The sequence below is a fragment of the Balaenoptera musculus genome, chromosome 20 (genome assembly GCF_009873245.2).
Source record: "Balaenoptera musculus isolate JJ_BM4_2016_0621 chromosome 20, mBalMus1.pri.v3, whole genome shotgun sequence".
Lineage (NCBI taxonomy): Eukaryota > Metazoa > Chordata > Mammalia > Artiodactyla > Balaenopteridae > Balaenoptera > Balaenoptera musculus.
This window is the reverse complement of record NC_045804.1, coordinates 34,342,850-34,367,485: the sequence shown is the minus strand read 5'-3', so window position 1 is coordinate 34,367,485 and position 24,636 is coordinate 34,342,850. Positions and strand designations below refer to the sequence as shown.

Here is a 24,636-nt window from a genome sequence, read left to right as displayed (position 1 = left end):
CTTACGTGAAGCACCAAGTGTAGTCAAATTCATAGACACAGAAAGTAAAATGGTGGTTGCCAGGGCCTGGGAGGAGGAGAAAATGCAGAGTTAGTATCTAATGGGGTATGGAGTTCCAGTTTGGAAAGATGAAAAAAATTCTGGAGATGGATGGTAGTGATTGTAGTACGACAGTGTGAATATACTCATGCTACTGAACACTTAAAATTTGTTTAAAGTGGTAAATGCTATGTATATTTTTACCACAATAAAATAAAGAAGGAATAAAGGCAGTGTTACATACAGGCGAACATTCCAGTGTGACAGAGCCTGAAAATGCACATTGGATTTGTCCAGGTGTAAGAAGATAGTGGGGGACTTCCCTGGTTGTCCAGTGGTTAAGAGTCCTCCTTCCAACGCAGGGGACGTGGGTTTGATCCCTGGTCGGGGAACTAAGAGCCCACATGCCGTGGGGCAACTAAGCCCGCACGGTACAACGAAGAACCCTCACACCACAGCTAAGACCCGACGCAGCCAAATAAATAAATAAAATTTTTTTAAAAAAGAAGAAGATATTGGGGGCTTTGGCCAGGAGCCCACTGTCAGGGGTATGGGGGAGAATAACACACTAGCAGACCATTCCAGCTGAATTAGACTCCTCTTTCAAGAATATTTTCCACTTTTTTTTAATAGATTATTTCAATGGGTGATAAGCACTTTTTATTTTTTTAATATTTATTTAAAATATTAAACTTTTTTCTTTATAGTTATTAAAACATCCCATGCCTTTACTAAACTAAAATAAAACTATATGCATATTCATATGCCATATCTAGCTATTACAGAAATTTATTTTCTGAAGGTTCTGGAGGCTAGAAGTCCAAGATCAAGGTGCCGATAGGGTCGGGTTCTTCTGAAGCTTCTCTTCTTGGTTTGCAGATGGCCACTCTCTTGCTGCCTATTCACATGGTTGTTCCTCTGTGCAAGTGCCCCTGGTGTCTCCTTCTTCTTCTTATAAGGACACCAGTTGTATTGGATTATGGCCTCATTCTAACAGCCTCATTTTAACTTAATCACCTCTTTAAAGACTTTATCTATGTAAATCAAATAGAAATATGCTACTCTTTTTTAATGCTTGGATATAGTAGGGAGGCAGAAAGGGGGGTGGGGTGGGGAATGGAGGTGGGGAAGGAAAGTTATAAAAGCTTCAGCTCATATTTAAACCAAACAATGTTTTCTGAGTCACTGTTCTTTGCTTAACAATGTTGTGATTACTAGGATGCTATAAGGCACTGACATGGCTAGTAACAAGTACAAAGAAAATAATGTTAAAACACTCAAGGTATTAGCATTTCCACATTTAATCAGTAGATAAATTAAGAGGGGGTTACTTCTCAGTAACCTAAAAGCCTCTTGGCTGGGGAAGACCCACAGAATGTGTCAATCTTTCTGGTGTTTGTTTCACTTCACCTCATATCCCGCCCTCTATGTCTCTCCATGGATCGCTCAATTATGCCCCTGATATGCATGCTTGTTGATTCATGCAAATGGGGCTTCCTTCTCTTATCCACTGTCCGTGGAATACCAGCCTGGTGCCACTTGTCTGCCCTGCTAGACCAAGCATTGTGATGACAGTGATCCTATTTTAGGTGACTTACACAGAACCTGTCACCTGTGAGACACATGGTAGGTATACCACAATCACTGGTCAGGTGTGGATACTACACGTGGGAAGTTTAAATTTCTTTGCATGGTTCTTGTGTGCACAGTAGCAGCTAACAACTACTGAGAGCTCCTTGGTGCCAGGCAGAGTTCTAAGCACTTTACAGAGTTCTAAAATTTTATTTAACGTCTCAGCAGCTCTCTGGTTATTATTACCCCCATTTATAGATGAGGAAATTGAGGCCCATCAGTTATATAATTTCTCCAAGGTCACACAGTTAGGGAGGTGACAGAGCCAGGACGAGAACTTCAGAGTCTGAACTGGGAACCCAACACACATACTATCTACTTTCCTACATAAATGACTGCATTTGTATACTAGCCTTTCAAAGTTAATACCCTCCTGGGAATTCCCTAGCGGTCCAGTGGTTAGGACTCCGTGCTTTCACTGCCGAGGGTGTGGGTTCAATCCCTGGTCGGAGAACTAAGATCCTGCAAGCCACAAAAAACAAAACAAAAAAATCCCACAAAGTTAATACTCTCCAAATTTTCTTAATTACTCAACAAATACATGTATTTCTTTTTTTTTTAATTAATTAATTTATTTATTTATTTTTGGCTGTGTTGGGTCTTCGTTTCTGTGCGAGGGCTTTCTCTAGTTGTGGCAAGTGGGGGCCACTCTTCATTGCGGTGCGCGGGCCTCTCACTGTCGCGGCCTCTCTCGTTGCGGAGCACAGACTCCAGACGCGCAGGCTCAGTAGTTGTGGCTCACGGGCCTAGTTGCTCCGCGGCATGTGGGATCCTCCCAGACCAGGGCTCAAACCCGTGTCCACGGCAAGGCAGGCAGATTCTCAACCGCTGCGCCACCAGGGAAGCCCCACATGTATTCCTAATTTTACTTTTTGGTAGTCCTCACTTTTTCACTTCAAGGAATTGATGGTAAGTATGTTGAGTTCAATTTCAACAGTAACATTGAGAATAAACTTTAATCTTGTAGAATTTATTTTTACATTTTTTGGCCATGCCACGCGGCATGTGGGATCGTAGTTCCCTAACCAGGGATCAAACCCGGGCCCCCGGCAGTGGAAGCGCAGAGTCTTAACCACTGGACCGCCAGGGAAGTCCCTAATCTTGTAGCATTTCAGTAATTGTCCCCTAATGCTGTTCATTATCAATGAAAATGGACAAGAAGTGAAAGAAATGTGAAAGAATCAACGTTCTTTCCTTGCATTTCTGATTCAGTTAGAGCATGTTGCTTTCTTTTGAAACAGGATGTCTCGGGCCGTTCATCTTCCAGTCCCCTGTCCTGTTCAACTTGGTTCGTTAAGAAATGACTCCTTGGAAGCACAGCTTCATGAGTATGTCAAACAGGGGAACTATGTGAAAGTGAAGAAGATTCTTAAGAAAGGTAGGCACCGTATTGAAATGGCAGATGTGACTTGATTCACATTACTGAATAACATCAGAAGGAAAACCAGGTACATCATAAAACTGTGAGTTCTTGGGGAAATTGGAAGTTAAATTTAGAAATGAGATGTTCTCGATCAGTGCAGTCAGATTGTTCAGTAGAGGTCTTAAATTGCTGGAGGCTGTTTTGTTTTGTTATGTGCTAAGGAACTATAAAGTCTTCCAACCGTTAGGCTCCTAAGGGTTTCTCCTCAGGCCCCAGCCACCCACCTTAGATTCTGCCTGATTCCCTTTTCTCCTTCAAATCTACTCTGCCCACTGAGTCTTCTGAGGCCTGTGGTGGAGAGAAGGCCAGTTTTCACAGCTCTCTTCTTCCTTGCTCCTTAGAGGCACTTGGTACTTTTGTTTTCAGGGTGTTTTGTTTATGTTTTTGTTTTTTGCTGTAGGCTATAGGCACCTCAGCCTGTAGAGCAGACAGAAATAAGAAACATAGCTCAGGCAGTCTTCAAAAGCACAAACAAACAAACACAAAAAAACATACACAAACAAAACCTCTGCTGGTATTTGCCCCTGATCTAGAGATCCAGACCTGCTTTTTCTAGAATAACCAGAAGACCTGTTAGATTCCTCGTCTTCCTTCTTAGTATTAAAGGGAAGGCTTATAAGGCTTCTCTCAGCTGGTTTGTGGAACAGTCAGGGTGACCTAATTTTTCTACAGTGTTTCTCTATTTGCCTCAACAGTATTCCTGAGGACTTCCAGAAAGGTAACACCAGTTTTGTTTTGTTTTTAATAATTATTTATTTATTTATTTTGCCTGCACCGGGTCTTAGTTGCAGCATGCGGGCTCTTAGTTGTGGCATGCATGCAGGATCTAGTTCCCTGACCAGGGATTGAACCCGGGCCCCCTGCATTGGGAGCGTGGAGTCTTACCCACTGGACCACCAGGGAAGTCCCGTAACACCAGTTTTTGTAGGACCCAACTACCCCAAAAATACTTCTCTCAAAAACTTTTCAAGTGCTTCTGGGGTCTTCCCTGGCAGTCCAGTGGTTAAGACTCGGCGCTTCCAATGCAGGGGCACAGGTTCTATCCCTGGTCAGGGAAATAAGATCCCACATCCTGCGCAGTGTGGGCCAAAAAAAAAAGGTCTCAAGGGTTTCCATGTACCACCCCTAGAATCTATAGATGAAGTGGCTGATGGTGAACTCAATTTATTTGAAAGTTTCTGTTTTCTACCCCCTCAAAGATTTTGCACTTTACTTCATAACACATCCATGTCTTAATATAAAAATTGATGTTCAAGATAGGTATGCTATGACTTCTAGTGTCTGTCTATCCACATCCTCCAGTATCAGAAGCAGAGTCCTAGAACATTTTTTATCTCCTAGACATCTCCTGAACGTTCTGCATCTTCAAATTCTTTTTTTTTAAACTCTTTTTTTTTGAGGTACGGTTAACATACAATATTATATAAGTTTCAGGCGTACAACATAGTGATTCACAAATTTTAAAAGTTATACTCCACTTATAGTTATTGTAAGCTATTGGCTATATTCCCTGTGTTGTACGATATACCCTTGTAGCTTACTTATTTTATATGTTGTAGTTTGTACCTCTTAATCCCCTACACCTATTCTGCCCCTTCCCACTTCCTTCTCCCCACTGGTAAGCACTAGTTTGTTCTCTCTATCTGTGAGTCTGTCAGATTCACTAGTTTGTTTTATTTTTAGCTTCCACATATAAGTGATATCATACAATACTTGTCTTTCTCTGACTTAACGCATCTTCAAATTTTTGACATTGAACTAGAGCAGGGGATGAGGTTGACAGGTATAACTGGGTATGAAGCAGGACTTCATCTGTGCCTGGAAATTTCGTCTAAATCCTCAGAGTGAAGAACAAGGGGTGATAAATGCCCCCACAGTCTAAAGCAAGGCTTCTTAGGAGATGGCCAAAATGATCTTGGACCTTCAACTCCATCACCCACGTCAGGCCTATCTAACAGAAGGTGATGGGGCAGCGGCGGGATTGTCAGTGGAAAGATTGTTTCAAAGGCATTCACAGGAATAGAATGCTGTGGCTTTTCCCTCTTTCCCAGCCTCAAGCCTAGTAAGAGGCCATTCAGGTGAACCTCATGGAGATAATTGTGATGCCTACAAGCAGGAGAGTTGGGAGCCTATGGCCCAGCCTGCTGAACAACAGAAACATGCCAGCCCACCCCAGCTGCCACCAAGTTAGCATGAATAGAACCTGGCATGTTACCTGGAATTTAGGGGTCAGGAGGACTGCCGTCTGCCTCCTACCTGGAGCAGTTCTTTTTTTTTTTTTTTCCTGGAGCAGTTCTTGATGGCTGGATGAGCATAAGAGCTCAGCTTTTGGAGTAGCCATACTTTCATCAGTTGTGGGGTAGGTAGACTCTATGCAGGGTAGCTGAGCCATCTAAATGGACCTCACCTATGAAGGAAGGAAGAATCCCCACAGAGAGGCTGGAGATGTAGCAAGAAGTCAGCAGAAATGCAAACCAGAACTACATTGAGGTATCATCTCACATTGGTCAGAATGGCTGTCATCAAAAAGTCTACAAACAATAAATGCTGGAGAGGCTGTGGAGAAAAGGGAGGGAACCCTTCTACACTGTTGGTGAGAATGTAAATTGGTACAACCATTATGGAGAACAGTATGGAGGTTTCTTAAAAAACTAAAAATAGAACTACCATATACCACTCTTAGGCATATATCTGGAGAAAACTCTAATTCAAAAAGATACATGCACCCCAGTGTTCATAGCAGCACTATTTACAATAGCCAAGACATGGAAGCAACCTAAATGTCCATCAACAGATGAATGGATAAAGAAGATGTAGTACTTATAACTGGTGGAATATTACTCAGCCATAACAAAGAATGAATTAATGCCATTTGCATCAACATGGATGGACCCAGAGATTATCATACTAAGTGAAGTAAGTCAGACAGAGAAAGACAAATACCATATATCGCTTATATGTGGAATCTAAAAAAATGATAACAAATGAACTTACAAAATAAAGAGAGTCACAGACGTAGAAAACAAACTTTTGGTTATCAGTGGGTAAAGGGGATGGGAGGAATAAATTTGGAGATTGGGATTAACATATACACACTACTATATATAAAATAGATAACTAATAAGGATCTACTGTGTAGCATAGGGAACTCTACTCAGTACTCTATAATGACCTATATGGGAAAAGAATCTAAAAAAGAGTGGATATATGTATATGTATAACTGATTCACTTTGCTGTACAGCAGAAACTAACACAACATTGTAAATCAACTATACTCCAATAAAAATTAAAAAAAAAAAAGAAGAAGTCAGCAGGAGAGGGCAATGGCCTGCATTAGGGTGGTGTGCAGTGGAGTGGAGATACCTGAAGGACCCACTAACCCCTCCCACAAAAGAGCAGGCATTAGGACAAAGCCACAGGCAACGAAGAGCATCAGCTAAGTACAAAGGCCTTTGCCCCTTGTCATCTCATTGGTTCTCTCCCTCCTTCAGCTCTGGAGTTGTCAGAAACAGCCCTGAGATCAGAGGAGTGGAAGAGCAAGGAAGAGGTTTTGATTTCAAAAGGACTGGGCAGGGAATTCCCTAGTGGTGCAGTAGTTAAGAATCCGCCTGCCAAAGCAGGGGACATGGGTTCGAGCCCTGGTCCGGGAAGATCCCACATGCCACGGAGCAACTGAGCCCATGTGCCACAACTACTGAGCCTGTGCTCTAGAGCCCGTGAGCCACAACTACTGAGTCTGCGTGCCACAACTACTGAAGCCTGCATGCCTAGAGCCTGTGCTCCGCAACAAGAGAAGCCACCTCAGTGAGAAGCCTGTGCACTGCAACAAAGAGTAGCCCCCGCTCGCCGCAACTAGAGAAAGCCTGCACGCAGCAACAAAGACCCAACGCAGTCAAAAATAAATAAATAAATAAAATAAATAAAACTTTAAAAAAAAATAAATTAATAAAAAAAAAAAAAAAGGGGGACTTCCCTGGTGGCACAGTGGTTAAGAATCCGCCTGCCAATGCAGGGAACACGGGTTTGAGCCCTGGTCCGGGAAGATCCCACATGCCGCAGAGCAAATAAGCCTGTGCGCCACAACTACTGAGCCTGTGCTCTAGAGCCCGTGAGCCACAACTACTGAGCCCATGTGCCACAACTACTGAAGCCCGTGCACCTAGAGCCCGTGCTCCGCAGCAAGAGAAGCCACCGCAATGAGAAGCCCGCGCACTGCAATGAAGAGTAGCCCCCGCTCGCCGCAACTACAGAAAGCCTGCGTGCAGCAACGAAGACCCAACGCAGCCAAAAATAAATAAATAAATAAATAAATTGAAAAAAAAAAAAAAAAAAAAAAAGGACTGGGCAACTTATTACCTGAAATGAGGCTGTGCTTTGACTGCCTCAGAGTGACTGAAAGAGTACGGGATCTGCCTGAGGTGCCTTTCAGGAGAGGGGCAGCAAGAACTAACTGACAGAGTGTACTTGAGGGTAGTAGAAGAAAAGTTGTTTCCTGATTGTATCCTGCTTAGTTCATCCCATTCAGAAGACCAGATACTACAGATTATATGAGCTCTAAAACCCAAAGGATGAGTTCCAGAACCTCAGACCAGACTTTATTCATTTTTTTATTACACGTATATTAATTGAGCCTCGGGGTTAGAGCAGCCAAGGAAAGATGTACAGCCCTGCCTTCCAGAGTATAATCCAGCAGAAGAAACAGACATGAGTCGGTAATTGAAGTCCTGAGAAGGGCAGGAGGTGAAGGAAGCACACAAGGTACATCTCAGCCTCATCTGGGAGGTAATCAAGGGAAAATTCTTAGAGAAAGTGATATTTAGGCTTGTGCCCTAAAGAAGAAAAGTTGACGTGAAAGAAGTAAAAGGTAAAAGTTGGAGGCAAGGGAGGATTTAAAGGGATGCAAAGGCCCTGAGGATAGAAAAGAAAAGTGTGTGGATCACTTGAGTTGGAGGAAAAGGCAAAGTGGTGGGAGAGAGTGGTAGGGGGGTGAAACTGGCAAGGTAATCTGAAGCCACACCAGGCCTCGTGGGCTGTTGGAAGGATTTTGGTAATAGGTGCCTCCGTATTTAGGATTGTTACAGCATCCTGGTGAATTGACCCTGTTATCATTATGAGATGTCCCTTCTTATCTCTGGTAATACTCGTTGTCTTGAAGTCTACTTTTTCTGATATACAGCCACTTCAGACTCCTTATGCTTACTACTTATGGAATATCTTAAGAGTTAAATATGTCTTCTGTAGAGAGCACAGAGTTGGGATTTGTGCTTTAAAATCCATTCTGATACTCTCTGCCTTTTAACTAGAGAGTTTAGTCCATTAACATTTTAGGTAACTATTGATATGGTTTATTACAAAGAACACAATTCAGGAACAGCCAGATGAAAGAGATTTAGGGCAAGGCATGGTGTGTGTGTGAGTGCTTGGAGCTTCCATGCCCTCTTTGGGTACACCACCCTTCCAGCACTTCAGTCGGTTTACCAACCTGGAAGTTCTCCAAAGCTAATCAGTTAGGGTTTTTATGGAGGTTTCATTATTTAGGCATGATTGATTTGGCCATTGGTGACTGATCTCAATCTTCAGCCCCTCTCTCCTGCTGGAGGTGGGACAAGGTTTGAAGTGGAGGGTTGTGGCAGAGCTGAAAGTCCCAACCCTCTAATCATGAATTGGTCTTGGTCTTTCTGGTGACCAGCCCATCCTGAAACTATCTCAGAACCCCTCAGCCAAGAGTCATCTCATCAGCATACCAAAGACACTTATCACTCCTAACACTAAGGAAATTCCAAGGGTTTTAGGAGCTCTTGTGCCAGGTACCTGAGAGTAGAGTTCTATTTCTAAATGGTTGCTCTGGCTGTGGAAGGTTATGAGGTATGTGAGAAGAGGGAGAAAAGAATAGGATGACTTGTTTTTGGTTTGAGCAACTGGGTTGAATGTGGTGTCATTGCCAGAAAGAGGAATAGGTTTGGGAAAGAAGCTATTGGAAGTCAGTCTGGACCAGCTGAGTTAGACACCTGTGATTCAGCTAAGTGGAATATCAAATAGAAGCTGGGTATATGAGCCTGCAGCCCAGAAGAGATCTGTCTGCATATCCATGTTTTGAAACCAAGGATGATCAAGTGAAGAGGACTGAAAACGCTGCTGGCAGGAATCTCACTCTCTTACAGACAGGCAGCCCTTGTTGGGGCAGGAGTAGAGAAAAAAGGAGGGGAAAACCAGGTGGTTCCCAGCAGTTATGTCAGTAACCAGGTTGAGGGAAAGAAAAATACACGCAATGATTCATCATGCATTCAGTTAGTCTGCATTTGTTGGGCATCTACTATGGCTGGCAAGGGGCTGCAGATGCAAAGATAAGTATGACCTGGTTCCTGCTTTTAAAGACCTCACAGTTGAGTAGGGGAATAAATGCATTATAACACAGTGAGCTGTGTAGGGGCACTTACAAAGATAATTAGGGACACAAAGCACATAGTGGTCACTGTTAGCTGGGAAGGTGAGGGAAGGCATCTGGAGGAGGTGACGAGAGCTGAGAATCTGCTCATAGGAGGCCAAGGGATGGCATGGATGGTGAGGGATCCACAGAAAGGTTGGAGAAACAGAGAGTGGAAAAGTCTTAGTTACAGAAGGGCCCAGACCAAAGACAAGGGGCCCTTGGGTGAAAGTGACTAGAAGGCACCTTATAACTCTTTAAGACATAAGGAACCTGCTCTGACCCCAAGGAGATGTGTCCCAGACCTGGCCGGATTGCCCCAACACTGTCAGTTTCTCTGAAGGGATTTAATTCAGAGCATTTGGCTGTCTCTAAGGAGATTCTATTAGAAGTGGTTAGATGAGATGGACCTGATAGTCACGTTAGTCATGTCACTATGATGCAATAAAAATGTGGTTGATTCAGGAAATCACGTGTATGTCCATGCAGTACTGTGCTTTCTGGTATGCTGGAAGACGTGGGGGCAGAAGCATCTTTACAACAGGAAGTTAAGTGATGAAAACAGTTACCCACCATCATATATCAGGTGTGTTCTTTGAGGAGAAGCTGGAACCAACTTTTGCCACAAGTAAATGGGTCGGCTTCCTCTGAGATTTGGAAAGCCAGGAAGATCAGTCATTCAAGACTGAACTTTGAGGGATGGTGTATTTAGTGCTTTTTTTTTTTTTTTTTGCCACTGCGTGGGTATGTGGGATCTTAGTTCCCCATCAGGGATCGAACCCCAGCCTGCTGCCGTGAAAGCGGGGAGTCCTAACCACTGGACCACCAGGGAATTCCCTTTAGTGCTTTCTTAGAGAAATGAATTCAATTGGAGACTAGAACTCCTGATGGAGACACCTTGGCTTTCCAGAAAGAACCCAGACTTGATCCAGTGCCAGATGTACCTAGTACCTACCTGTGGTTCCCTTGAGGAGCTGTGTGACGGATGCTCTAGCCAGCATGTATGAGAATGGGGAAATAATCACACCCTTTTCCTTCACTTGTTTAGAGGATGAAGTGAGACAATGGGTTAAAATGCCTATCATGGAGAAGGCACTCATAAACCACCACGGGTACCTTCGTTATTATGCAGGATTACACTAGTTCTGTGTCCCTCTCTTTTGTCCTTCTTCCCCCACCTCTTTTTCAAGGCAAAGGAAACCTGGTCTTTCCAAGCCGGTGGATTTCTCCAGCAGGCAAGAGGCAGTCCAGAGGGACCGGTGGCGGGGAGCGTGTTTGCTTAGCCTACAGAGGGGCGACGCGACCCGTCCTGGACCCTGGGGGCGCAGGGGGCAGGGGGCGGGGTAATAGCAGCCTGGGGTAGGAGTCAGATGCGCGCAGCATGTGATTGCCTGCCAGGAAGCCGTATGTTAATGAGGCCTGTTGCTGCTTTGAAGTGTTTCTGGAAGATATACAGGTGAAAATGGTGTTTTGAACTTTGCCCTTTCACAGAGTAGTTATGGGATATAAGGTAAAAAATGTTTCTCAGGGGGCGAGGGACTTGACAAAACTGTCGCCATCGGTAAAAGGTGGGCGGCTGCCACGTACCCAGCAGTGACGTCGAAGACAAGAATAAGGCTGTAGGTACAACAGTAATTTTTGTGGTTTGTTGTTAGACAAAATTTGAAGGGCGTGTTAGAACACTCGAAACTGTGGAGATGTAGTGTTTTTTTCTGAGTGTGAAGGCTGCCCTTGGTGTTGTTTTTACAGCTACTACTACATGTTGATGATCGTTTTTCTTGTTCTTAAGAAGAGAATGCTCATTGAGTGGTTTTGTTTGTAATTGTGTTTCCCTAAAGAACAATCAGGGTGCTTCTTTTTATTTCAGTTTCTGTCTTCCATGGTATGCTTATAGCTGTTTAGGTCTGTCGGTCGTTTCTTACGAAGTTAGCTCTTGTGGTTTTCTTTTTTCTTACTCACTGTGTGGTTTCAGAGTTCAAGCTTTAGTAATATCATTAAATCAAGTATGGTAGTTGAGCACTCCCTTCCGCCATTATGAGGCAACGCCTCCTTTAGAAGAGAAATTTCTGTCTCTTCCCAGTCTTCCCTGTAGCAGCACCATCCATTGAGTTGTTCCAGGCACAGACCAGCATGTCAACCTTTGAAACCTCTTTCCCAGACACCCCACCCCACCTCCTGCCGCAAGTCCCCCAGTGAGTCCCGTCCTGTCAACTCAACTTCCGGAACAGCCCACGTTTCTCCTTCTTCCTTGCTGAGCCCAGATGCGAGCCACCGTGCCGTCTCCTACAGACACCGTGGCAGTGGCCTCGGAAGTGGTCTCCACAGCTTCAGACCTCCCAGCGGCTTCCCTTCACACTTAAAATCCAGGCTCCCCAGGCCTTGGCCTTGCCTAGAAAATCCGCAGATACCTGCCTGCCTGCCTGCACCTCCCCCCTCCCTCCTACCCTGTGTTCTCCAGCTGTCTTCAATTGCTAAAACACACAACCTTGTTCCTTTCCTTGGGTCTTTGCATTCCATTCGTTGTTTTCTCTGCTTAAACGCAGCCTCCAAAGAGAGGCCTTCCCTGAGCACCCAAATCTAAAGTAGCCCCCAAGTCCCTCTCTGTTTTGACACTTAAAATCCTCTGCATGCCTCATCCTCTGATCCTCTTGGGTGTTTGTTGTCAGCTCTCTCCCTCACTAGAATGTAAGCTTTTTGTGAGTAGCGGCCTCTGTTGGCCCAGTGCCCAGAGTGTCTTTATTTTACAACATGGAAAACTGGGATGATGGTTAAGGTGACACCTACCGGCTCCGCTGTTTAACAGGCCTCAGGCAAGTTACCTAGCCTTTCTGTGCCTCAGTTCCCCTGTCCGTAAAACTGGCATATACTTGTATTGATCTCATAGTTAAAGCACTTAGAACGATGACCGGTGCCTGTCAAGCTCACGATCAATGGTAGCTAGTATTGTCGTAGCTGGCACTCGGGTATTTGTGGAGGGAAGAAATGATGTCAGATGCAGCAACCAGCTGTCTTAAAAATTCAGAAAGTGTGAACAGGTAGTACAGTCATGGGGTGAAAAACCAAAAGGTTCTGCCTTCCGGCGCTGGTTCTCAGCCACCCAGTCTCCCTGTCCCTGCCTCAGTCACGGTGACCTCTTACCAGAGTTTGAAAGTCAAACTTGTAGGACAGCCTTGAATGAAACTGCTAAGATATATATTGCTCAATCGGATCAGCTAGGTTCTCACTAGCAAAGGCAACGGCCCACCCTTTCCTCTTTAGCTCTTCAGGGGCGAGGTGGTTTTACCAGATCTGTGGAGGGAACGCCTCCTGGGCTTTAAAGACGCAGGTTGTCATTGGCTGTCATTCAGTATTATGTTAATTAAGTGTGGCTGTTTTAAAAATTGTTAAATTACATTTCCAGTTAAAAATGTTAAAATGAGTTGGTAAGTGGTAGCATTTGAAAGATTGTGTTGGAAGAGCTCTTTCTCTTTTTTCCAGTAGAAGTAGAAACGGGGAAACGATCTCGCCCTCAGTGTAAAGTGTGCGGCTATCACAGACCCAGCAGTGACTTGCGAGTCAAGGTCAAGACTATACTTTCAGGGATCATTTCTATAGTTTGTTACTAGAGAAGTTTCTCTGGACGTGTAGAGCACCCGAAACCACGAGGAGGAGACGCAGTGTTCTCTCCTGAGCGTGAAGCTGGCTCCTGGCGTTGCTTCTGCAGCTGTCTCTAGCCGTTGATGACCGTTCTTCTCTTCCTTTGGGAGAGAAAGAGGGAGAGGACGCCGTCTGAGTGGTTTCGTTTGTAGTTGTGTCTCGTGAAAGAACTGTGGGGGTGGTATTTTTCGGTTTTCTCTTTCTAGTTTGTTTCAGTTCTGTGTCTCGCGATAGTCCGTAGGTAGTTCGAGCTTGTGGTGGTTTACCGTGTGGTTTCAGCCAGCGTTCAAGTTCTTTCCCTGTCCCTGCTGTTTCTTGTTCTCCAGAATCCGAAAGGATCTGCGTTGTATTTCTGATTTGTAGGAGGGACTTTCTTTCCTGCGGGAACTCGTTATGCCTTAATTGTAACCTACGAAGGTGGTTTTGCTCCCTGTCAATTAAGTCCGTTGTGTTCATCTCATATCCCTTTTCTCCAGTCATTTGTTGATTAAGGGTGTTTTTTTGACTGTATTTGCTTTTTAAAAGTTTTTGATGATGAATATTCTAGACTTCTAAGGGTACGCATTGTAAGTTTCCATTTCCTCCATCTTAGGGTTATTTCCAAGATTAAAATGGCGTGATCCAAGTTAGGGGGTTAGTACATGGCCTGGAACATATTAAAGTACTGTAGAAATGGTAGCTATTTTTTTTTTTTTTCAAAGAAAACGTTAGCCCACCTTGAAGTGATGGTCTTTGTTGGTAGGGGTTGGGGTGCATAACCTTTTGTATGCAAGTGGCAAGTGATTTTTTCACAAATATAGTCTACGTGAATTCTCTGGTGGTTAGGACTCAGTGTTTTCACCGCCAGGGCTCTGGTTCAGTCCCTGGTCAGGGAACTAAGATCCCGAAAGCTGCGCAGCGGGGTCAAAAAAGACAAAAGATGAAAATAAACTAAACAGACCTGCTGATGTTTAAAAATAAAGGTGATAACAATCTAAAGTTTAAAAAAATTTCAGTAAAAATGTACAAAATTACCACATTTTGGGAATCCCTCTGGCTCCCCCAAAACACCAGAATACCACAAAACTACAGTTTTTGTTACTTTATTTTAAAAAAATTTTTTTTCTTTTTAAATTTATCTTTGGCTGCATTGGGTCTTCGTTGCTGAGCAAGGGCTTCCTCTGGTTGTGGTGAGCGGGGGCTACTCTTCGTTGCGGTGCGCAGGCTTCTCACTGCGGTGGCTTCTCTTGTTGCGGAGCACAGGCTCTAGGCGCACGGGCTTCAGTAGTTGTGGCTTGCAGGCCCTAGAGCGCAGTCTCAGTAGTTGTGGCGCACGGGCTTAGTTGCTCTCTGGCATGTGGGATCGTCCCGGGCCAGGGCTCGAACCCAGGCAGGCGGATTCTTAACCACTGCGCCACCAGGGAAGCCCCGTAATTTTTTTTTTTTTTAATGAAGAGAAGTGCTTCAAAATACACCTCTTCGTTCCACACTTAAGATTGGGCCGGGTACATTATTTTGAAAGAAATACTTACCCATGTGAGTCCAATATGCACCCCTCACGTCCACACTCACGTCAGTAATCAGCAGAAGGTCTCAAAAGGGTCAAATTGAAATTTAGGATCTTAGAAGGTTAAAAGTTTTAAATAAAATAATCTCACCCACAGACGCTGCCTGTAGTATTTAAGATTAGAAAACTAATCTGAGGCACCTGAGCACACCTTTGTCTTAAATTCGTCCCGGCAGTGTTGTTAGTGTTTTTAGAAACAGAAAGGCAATAGGTTCTGATTGTCTGTCTGTCTGTCTGTCTGTAATAGGTCAATTAAGAACTGTAAGTCTTAGTATCTTTTTTCCTTTTTTTTTTTTTTGGCCAAGCCGTGCAGCATGCGGGATCTTAGTTCCTGAACCAAGGATCAAACCCACTCCCCTTGCAATGGAAGCGTGGAGTCTTAACCACTGGACCTCCAGGGAAATCCCTAAGTCTTAGTTCCTTAAAGGAAAAAACAAAACAAACAAAACCTCTTAAGAGTGTTCAGAATATTTAAAACTTGTATACGAAACGACAGTGTAACTGAGCAGGACCCTATGGGGCCTTCTTGCTGGCAACGCCAAGGTCTCGAGTCCAAAATTGTTACCGAACCAAACTTGGGTCCTCTTGCCCGCCTGCAGTAAAGGCAGTCTACTGTCACCGGCTTGTGGTGAAGGAAAGTGCAGCGTTTATTGTGGGGAACCAAGAAAGGAGTCGAGGTAGCCAGTGCTTAAAAGGCCCGAACTCCTTGCTTGGCGCCCTGCAGTAAACTGCTGCACTGTCTTTCACCACAGCCAAGTGTCAGTAAATTGGGTTTACTGTGTGTGGGCAAGTAGACCCAAGTTTGGCTCAGTAACAACAGTTTGAAAATCATTTATATGATATTCCTGGGAGTTCCCTGGCGGTCCAGTGGTTAGGACTCGGCGCTTTCACTGCCAAGGGCCCGGGTTCAGTACCTGGTCAGAGAACTAAGATTCCGTAAGCTGCACAGTGCGACCAAAAATAAAAGAAAGGAAGGGAGGGAGGGAGGAAGGAGAGAGAGAGAGAGGAAGAAAGGAAGAAAAGAAAGCAAGCAAGAAAGAAAAGAAAATCATTTAATATATTTCTGAAACGAGAGGAAAGTGGAAAAATGTCGCCATCCGTAAAAAGTATGTGGCTGCCACGGACCCAGCAGAGTTGTGGGGTTAAAGCCATTATTATGTTTTAGGAGTTATTTCTATAGGTTGTTACTGGACGAGGTTCCGTGTAGAGTCCTCGAAGTCCACGAGGAGGCAGGTTCTCCTCTGAGTGTGAAGCCAGCTCTTGGCTTCTGTAACTGCCTTTTGCCTTTGATGACTGTTCTTTTCCTCTGGAGAAGTAAGTACAGGGAGAGGACGCCATCCGAGTGGTTTCTTCTTATGTTACTGTCGCGGAATGTAGGTGACTGTTTTCCGCTAGGGGGCCGTTTTCTGTATTTTTTTTTCACGTGTTCCAGGTGCACAACGCTTTTTAACCTGTGTAGTAGATGTGGTCTTTATCCTGACCTAACTATTGTGTAAGCTGTGATTGTTTTCAATGAAATGAGGAAGAATCTGTCAGATGCAGTTTGGCGTTGTTGTTTTCTGATTGGATTTACAGGTCATGAGCTTTTTTCACACATCAGGTGCAGCCCCAGGGTACTGAAACAAAATTACCTCCCCTTTCTCTACTCTCCTTTCTGTCAGTCGAGTCACTCTCTCCCAACACAGCTAGGCAGACATCCCTTCTTGGCCTCTATGGTGATTTCTTTCTCTGTATCTCAGTCCAAGCTAAGGAAAAACGACATGTGAGGACTAGGGTTTATAGGACTTTAGCACAGAGGAGGAATGAAAGAAGGCGGAGTTTGGCCAAAGCACGGTGGACAGAGAGCTAAGGGTAGTGGGCAGCTATTGAAGGAGAGTGCCTACATCAGCTGTGCACTTTAAGGTCACTCTGCAAGCTGTGTGGCGATGATACTTATGGGGAGGGGTGAGGTGGCAAGTGTGAGGACCAGTTGGGCACCTACTGCATTCATCTACCTGGGAGAAGATGGTAGTGCTGATAGAGAAACACCAGATCTGAAAGATATTTAAGTGGTAAAGTTGACAGGACTTGGGGGGGGGTTGATTTGTTGACGAAAATTCAATTAACTATCAAGAAGGGAAAAAAAAGGGAGTTTTATTTGAGCCAATCTGAGGATTATAACACGAGAAGCAGATTTTCAGAAAGCTGTTAGAAGTCGAAGACACAGTCATATACATTTTCCAGACAAAGAATTGTAGTACCTCAAAATGACATACTGATATTTTACATAAAGTTCACCAAGGAACAGGTAGTCCAGGTGAGCTTGTACGGAGTAAGCAGCAAGGCGCCATGACCCCCTATGGAGTCAAGAAAGAACTCTATTCTTTTAAGAAGTCCCATTGCTAGTGTGAGAAGAAAGAAAAAAAATGGATCTTTAGGGTTGAGCGGGCACTCCCCTCTTTGAGGTGCTCTGATTAATGTATAATGCAGATGCACACTGCACTTGTGGAAGGAGGGAGGAGGCCCAAACACACACACACACACACAAAGAGAATTTTATGTTTAAATTTTTCTAGTCCTGCCTTGAAATATAAAATTTGATTTCATCAGGTTCACTGATGGTATGGGCGAGAGGAGCTGCCAAGGAAAATTGCCGGGTCTTGGGACCTGAACAAATGGGTGGACGGTGGTTCCGTGTGTTAACGGGGGAAATGGAGGAGGAACTGAATCAGGTAGTGCAACGGGGTGGGCAGTGATGGTAGAGTTCAGTTTAGGGCACGTTTAGGAGAGATTTCTGACCTTTAGCGGATGCACGGCAAAGGAGTTAGAACTCGCACAGCAGACCAAGAAGGAGCAGCCAGAGAGGCAGGCGGCAAACCGCGTGAGGGTGCTTGATGGAAGCCCAGCGGGACACAGTGAAGTGTGTGGAGAGCAGATGAGAAATTAAGGTGCAGGTGGAAAAGTATCCACTGGTCCTGTGTGGGAAACAGAAACAGAAACTGGCTAGGTAGGGGTGGACTGACCACTGGAGGGATGTGAAGGCTTGCCAGTTGGTGGTAAGAGCTCCCAGGAGAACTCAGGCTGTGATGGAGAGCATAGGGGTGGGTGTGCATTCAGCTGGGGGAAGCGGGGAAGATGGGGGATGCATTTAGGGTTTAATTAGGATGGGAGAGCAAGTCTGAATGCAGTCGGAAAGACTGAGTGGAACAGGAGAAAGTGAGGTATGGGAGGGAGCAGCTTCCCCCAGGCAGGAAGCCTTTGAGTCAGCCAGAGAAGATGGGGAGTTCAGAGGTAGGTGGGTTCCTCCATGGAATGTGACCACACTGGGGGCTTTTCAACTGATGGGCTTCCAGTTGTTTGCCAAGTATGAGGGAAGATCATTGCTGAGGGAGGCTGGTGAGGAGGGGTAGGAGAGTTGAGAATACAGAAGGAGTTAACTGATCACCCTAGGCAGCAGGTGAGGAAAAGGCACCTCCTGAGAGTGTGCCCGCTCCACTTCCCTGCTGTTGCAGCTCCTGGTCTTGGAAGCACATCCCCAGATCGCAGTTCATTTCTCTTTCTTCCACTGTAGCCATGCACCATGTAGTGCCTCCATGATTTTCTCCTTCTGGATCCGCAGTGGCCAAGCTTTCAGTGTGAGCCTAAATTAGTCCTTGGTCCTCTTTAAAGGTCGGGAGCTGTGAGAGAAGCGGTATATGCTCTGGAATTGACTCCTTGGTCTGTTATTTATTAGCTGTGGGTTCATGGGAAGTTCCTTGACCCCAGTCTGTCCCTCTGTAAAGGAGGTAGGTGTAGTACTAATAGCATCAACACGTGGGGTGGCTGTAAAGGTTAAATCAGTTAAAGCAAGTACGGTAGTTGAGCACTCCCTTCCGCCATTGTGAGGCAGCCCCTCCTTTAGAAGAGAAGTCCCTGTCTCTTCCCAGTCTTCCCTGTAGCAGCACCATGCATTGAGTTGTTCCAGGCACAGACCAGCATGTCAACCTTTGAAACCTCTTTCCCTGACACCCCACCCCACCTCCTGTAGCAAGTCCCCCAGTGAGTCCCGTCCTGTCAACTCAACTTCCGGAACAGCCCACGTTTCTCCTTCTTCCTTGCTGAGCCCAGATGCGAGCCACCGTGCCGTCTCCTACAGACACCGTGGCAGTGGCCTCGGAAGTGGTCTCCACAGCTTCAGACCTCCCAGCGGCTTCCCTTCACACTTAAAATCCAGGCTCCCCAGGCCTTGGCCTTGCCTAGAAAATCCGCAGATACCTGCCTGCCTGCCTGCACCTCCCCCCTCCCTCCTACCCTGTGTTCTCCAGCTGTCTTCAATTGCTAAAACACACAACCTTGTTCCTTTCCTTGGGTCTTTGCATTCCATTCGTTGTTTTCTCTGCTTAAACGCAGCCTCCAAAGAGAGGCCTTCCCTGAGCACCCAAATCTAAAGTAGCCCCCAAGTCCCTCTCTGTTTCGACACTTAAAATCCTCTGCATGCCTCATCCTCTGATCCTCCTGGGTGTTTGTTGTCAGCTCTCTCCCTCACTAGAATGTAAGCTTTTTGTGAGTAGCGGCCTCTGTTGGCCCAGTACCCAGAGTGTCTTTATTTTACAACATGGAAAACTGGGATGATGGTTAAGGTGACACCTACCGGCTCCGCTGTTTAACAGGCCTCAGGCAAGTTACCTAGCCTTTCTGTGCCTCAGTTCCCCTGTCCGTAAAACTGGCATATACTTGTATTGATCTCATAGTTAAAGCACTTAGAACGATGACCGGTGCCTGACAAGCTCACGATCAATGGTAGCTAGTATTGTCGTAGCTGGCACTCGGGTATTTGTGGAGGGAAGGAATGATGTCAGATGCAGCAACCAGCTGTCTTTTAAAAATTCAGAAAGTGTGAACAGGTAGTACAGTCATGGGGTGAAAAACCAAAAGGTTCTGCCTTCCGGCGCTGGTTCTCAGCCACCCAGTCTCCCTGTCCCTGCCTCAGTCACGGTGACCTCTTACCAGAGTTTGAAAGTCAAACTTGTAGGACAGCCTTGAATGAAACTGCTAAGATATATACTGCTCAATCGGATCAGCTAGGTTCTCACTAGCAAAGGCAACGGCCCACCCTTTCCTCTTTAGCTTTTCAGGGGCGAGGTGGTTTTACCAGATCTGTGGAGGGAACGCCTCCTGGGCTTTAAAGACGCAGGTTGTCATTGGCTGTCATTCAGTATTATGTTAATTAAGTGTGGCTGTTTTAAAAATTGTTAAATTACATTTCCAGTTAAAAATGTTAAAATGAGTTGGTAAGTGGTAGCATTTGAAAGATTGTGTTGGAAGAGCTCTTTCTCTTTTTTCCAGTAGAAGTAGAAACGGGGAAACGATCTCGCCCTCAGTGTAAAGTGTGCGGCTATCACAGACCCAGCAGTGACTTGCGAGTCAAGGTCAAGACTATACTTTCAGGGATCATTTCTATAGTTTGTTACTAGAGAAGTTTCTCTGGACGTGTAGAGCACCCGAAACCATGAGGAGGAGACGCAGTGTTCTCTTCTGAGCGTGAAGCTGGCTCTTGGCGTTGCCTTTGCAGCTGTCTCTAGCCGTTGATGATCGTTCTTCTCTTCCTTTGGGAGAGAAAGAGGGAGAGGACGCCATCTGAGTGGTTTCGTTTGTAGTTGTGTTTCGTGAAAGTACAGTGGGGGCGGCATTTTTCGGTGTTCTCTTTCTTGTTTGTTTCAGTTCTGTATCTCGCGATACTTTGTTTTTTGTTCTTCAGAATCCGAAAGGATCTTCGTTGTATTTTTGACTTGTAGGAGGGAGTTCCTTTCCAACGGGATACCCTTATCCTTTAATTGTAATCTTCAGAGGTGGTTTTGTTCCCTGTCAGTGAAGTCCGTTGTGTTTATCTCCTATTTCTTTTCTCCAATCATTTGTTGATCAAGGGTATTTTTTTGAGTGTATTTGCTTTTTAAAAGTTTTTTATGATGAATATTCTAGAGTTCAAGGGTACACATTATAAGTTTCCGGTTCCTCCATCTCTTAGGGTTATTTCCAAGATTAAAATGGCGTGATCCAAGTTAGGGGGTTAGTACATGGCCTGGAACATATTAAAGTACTATAGAAATGGTAGCTTTTTTTTTTTTTTTTTTCAAAGAAAAGGATGGCCTATCTTGAAGTGATGGTCTTTGTTGGTAGGGGTTAGGGTGTATAACCTTTCATATTCTGGTGGCAAGTGATTTTTTCACAAATATAGTCTACGGGAATTCCCTGGTGGTTAGGACGCGGTGTTTTCACCGCCAGGGCTCCGGTTTGGTTCCTGGTCAGGGAACTAAGATCCCGAAAGCTGCGCAGCGGGGCCAAAAAAGACAAAAGATGAAAATATACTCTAAACAGACCTGCTGATGTTTAAAAATAAAGGTGATAACAGTCTAAAGTTTAAAAAAAATTCAGTAAAAATGTACAGAATTACCACCTTTTGGGAATCCCTCCGGCTCCCCCAAAGCACCAGAACACCACAAAACTACAGTTTTTCATACTTTTTCATAATTTTTTTTTTTTTCTGAATTTATCTTTGGCTGCGTTGGGTCTTCTTTGCTCTGTGCAGGTTTTCTCTGGTTGTGGCAAGCGGGGCCTCCTCTTCATTGAGGTGCGCAGGCTTCTCATTGCAGTGGCTTCTCTTGTTGTGGAGCATGGGCTCTGGGTGCGCGGGTTTCAGTAGTTGCAGCACGTGGGCTCAGTAGTTTTGGCTCAGGGGCTCTAGAGCGCAGGCTCAGTAGTTGTGAGGCACAGGCTTAGCTGCTCTCTGGCATGTGGGATCATCCCAGGCCAGGGCTCGAACCTGTGTCCATGCATTGGCAGGCCCATTCTTAACCACTGCACCAGCAGGAAGCCTTCTTCATGTTATTCTTAAAGGTGATTTTGTCAGTCTATGGCAATTGAGTCCCCCCCCCCCCCCCCCCGCTATGGGTGTTAAAGTAGTTAGTATCCTCCATCTGCCTTTTTGAATGAAGGGTTTTTGTGCTGTTGACAGTTTTACTGGGTAAATTAGGCCTGGAATATACTGCAGGGAAATAGATACATGTCTGGTCCTTGATACTCAGTTGGTTGACAAACAGATCTTGTAGTGAGCAGTAGGAGAGGAAGGTTTACAAGGGAAATGGATTTAAAGTAGCTTTAAACGTAATTGTGATATATCCGTAATTGTTTTAAGATGGTTTGTTCTTTTCCCCCTCAGTGCTATGATTTTTTCTTTTATGATGCTTGTTTAGCTAAATGCAATTTAAAATTCGCCTGAGACTAGCGAACAATACAGTCAAGATGGCTAAAGGTGATCCCAAGAAACCAAAGGGCAAGATGTCTGCTTATGCCTTCTTTGTGCAGACGTGCAGAGAGGAACATAAGAAGAAAAACCCTGAGGTCCCTGTCAATTTTGCAGAATTTTCCAAGAAGTGCTCTGAGAGGTGGAAGACAATGTCTGGGAAAGAGAAGTCTAAATTTGATGAAATGGCAAAGGCAGATAAAGTGTGCTATGATCGGGAAATGAAGGATTACAGACCAGCTAAGGGAGGCAAGAAGAAGAAGGACCCGAATGCCCCCAAGAGGCCACCGTCTGGTTTTTTCCTGTTCTGTTCTGAATTCCGCCCGAAGATCAAATCTACAAACCCTGGCATCTCTATTGGAGACGTGGCGAAGAAGCTGGGCGAGATGTGGAATAACTTAAGTGACAGCGAGAAGCAGCCAAACATCAACAAGGCAGCGAAGCGGAAGGAGAAATACGAGAAGGATGTCGCAGACTGTAAGTCTAAAGGGAAGTTTGATGGCGCCAAGGGTCCTGCTAAAGTTGCCCGGAAAAAGATGGAAGAGGAAGATGAAGAAGACGAGAACGAAGAAGAGGAGGAGGAGGAGGAGGAGGAGGATGAATAAAAAAAAACTGTTGATCTGTCTCCTTGTGAATACCTTAGAGTAGGGAGCGCCGTGATTGACACACCTCTCGCCCGAGACGTGTCTGTTGCCCTCATTAGGTTGAATTACCCAGTTGGATCATGATCATATCGTAGTCTCAGAGTGCTCTAGCAATTGTCAGTGGTTTACATGAAGCGGCCATGGGCGTCTGGAGCACCCGGAAACTGTATCAAAGTTGTACATATTTCCAAACATTTTTAAAATGAAAAGGCTCTCGTGTTCTCCTCACTCTGTGCACTTTGCTGTTGGTGTGACAAGGCATTTAAAGATGTTTCTCGCATTTTCTTTTTTTTTTTTAATTTGTGAGGTGGTGTGTTAACTCTATGGTCGTTGACTAGGAATCCTGAGTTCTCAACTGTACATATCTATAGTTTGTAAAAAGAACAAAGCAACCGAGACACACTCATGACGCTCCTTGCTTGGCGTGGAGGCTGTAGGAGCGATGCCTTCCGGAGGGGCCGTAGCTCAGGGCGTGCACTGTGGGGCTGGACCTGTGGACACTGCAGTGGGCATCCATTTAGCTTCAGGTTGTCTTGTTTCTGTATATAGAGACATAGCATCCCGCTGCCATTCTTAGCTGTGGAAAAGGGGGGGGGTCAGCTGGCATGAGAAGTGTTTTGGATCCTTTTTAGTTGAAGTGCGGTAGTTTTAAACTCTTTGTTTTTTAAACAAACCATAGAACTCTTCATTGTCAGCAAAGCCAAGAGCCACTGCATTGATGAAAGTTCAAGAACCTTCTGTACTAAACACGATCTGCAATGTTCTGTTATTTTTTTTTTGTATGTTTAAAATGCTGAAATGTTTTTGAAGTTAAATAAACAGTATTACATTTAAAAAAATAAATAAATAAATAAAATAAAATTCACCTTGTCAGTCTAGTACGCTGATTTGTTTTTCATTTTCTTCATCTAAACATTTTTCTTTTGATTTTTGAGATTCCCTTTTAAATTTTTCCAGGCTAATAAATCAGATATTTTTCCTGACATCTACTTTAGGAATCTACTCTGGTTTTATGCTGGGTCTCTTAATATATAACGCTTGTCATTGAACCGTGGGCTAGAAAAATCAACAAAATCTCTTAATTCTACTGAATATTATGTGATATAGTTCCCTTTAAGTAAAAGCAGGCTTAATTTCCTGTTGGAGGTGGTAATGCCTTTGAAAACTGACCTTATTAAACAGCATATATTCAGGGAATTCCCTGGTTGTCCAGTGGTTAGGACTCCATGCTTTCACTGCCGAGGGCCTGGTTTTGATCCCTGGTGGGGGAACTAACATCCTGCAAGCCATGCAGCGCGGCCAAAAAAAGAAGAAGGAAAGATAAACAGGGGCTTCCCTGGTGACACAGTGGTTAAGAATCCACCTGCCAACGCAGGGGACACGGGTTTGAGCCCTGGTCCAGAAAGATCCCACATGCCGCAGAGCAACTAAGCCCGTGCGCCACAACTACTGAGCCTGTGCTCTAGAGCCCGCGAACCACAACTGCTGAACCCATGTACCACACCTACTGAAGCCCACACACCTAGAGCCCGTGCTCTGCAACAAGAGAAGCCACTGCAATGAGAAGCCCACGCACCGCAACGAAGAGTAGCCCCCGCTCACCGCAACTAGAGAAAGCCCGCGAGCAGCAACGAAGACCCAACGCAGCCAAAACTAAAAAGTAAATGAAGAAATAAAAGAGGTTATTTTAACCAGTGGAATCAAAGATATACATATATTCTAAAGTTGCTAACCTGCCTTTATGAAAGTGGTATCATACTAAACACATTCTGCAACTTGCTTTTCTCATTTTTTTTTTGAAATTCACATATTTATTTCAAGAAACATGAAAAGACAACAAAATCTTGAGAAATCAACCTGTGCAATATCGGCAGATATTCAGAGGCCTCTGTGCTGTTTGTTGTTGTTGTTGTTTTGTTTTGGTTTTACTGCTTAAAGAAAATAGATGATAATTTGATACTGTAAGTTTATCTGTATAATTATTTATTTGGTTGTTTATTCAACAAATATGGAGCAGAGGAAATTTATACAGG

General features: G+C 44.7%; 1 protein-coding gene, 2 non-coding genes and 2 pseudogenes across 3 annotated transcripts; all 5 read left to right on the top strand.

Annotated features, from left to right (window-relative positions):
• Window positions 1–11,132: 11,132 nt before the first annotated feature.
• LOC118887606 lies at window positions 11,133–11,330 on the top strand (annotated as a pseudogene).
• Window positions 11,331–13,082: 1,752 nt separating this feature from the next.
• Window positions 13,083–13,296, top strand: LOC118887602. The gene has a single exon (XR_005018080.1). It is a non-coding gene; the product is annotated as a small nucleolar RNA U3 (small nucleolar RNA).
• A 2,554-nt stretch (window positions 13,297–15,850) lies between these two features.
• LOC118887605 lies at window positions 15,851–16,048 on the top strand (annotated as a pseudogene).
• Window positions 16,049–20,091: 4,043 nt separating this feature from the next.
• Window positions 20,092–20,305, top strand: LOC118887603. The gene has a single exon (XR_005018082.1). It is a non-coding gene; the product is annotated as a small nucleolar RNA U3 (small nucleolar RNA).
• A 1,636-nt stretch (window positions 20,306–21,941) lies between these two features.
• Window positions 21,942–23,440, top strand: LOC118887063 (high mobility group protein B3-like). Its single transcript, XM_036837607.1, has one exon. It carries the CDS (start codon window positions 21,959–21,961, stop codon window positions 22,562–22,564), a length of 606 nt encoding a protein of 201 aa, XP_036693502.1. The 5' UTR covers window positions 21,942–21,958; the 3' UTR covers window positions 22,565–23,440.
• The last annotated feature ends 1,196 nt before the right edge of the window (window positions 23,441–24,636 follow it).

Excerpts from the sequence above, each read along its gene's own strand:
- LOC118887063 (XM_036837607.1), top strand. The coding sequence starts at position 21,959 with ATGGCTAAAGGTGATCCCAAGAAACCAAAGGGCAAGATGTCTGCTTAT.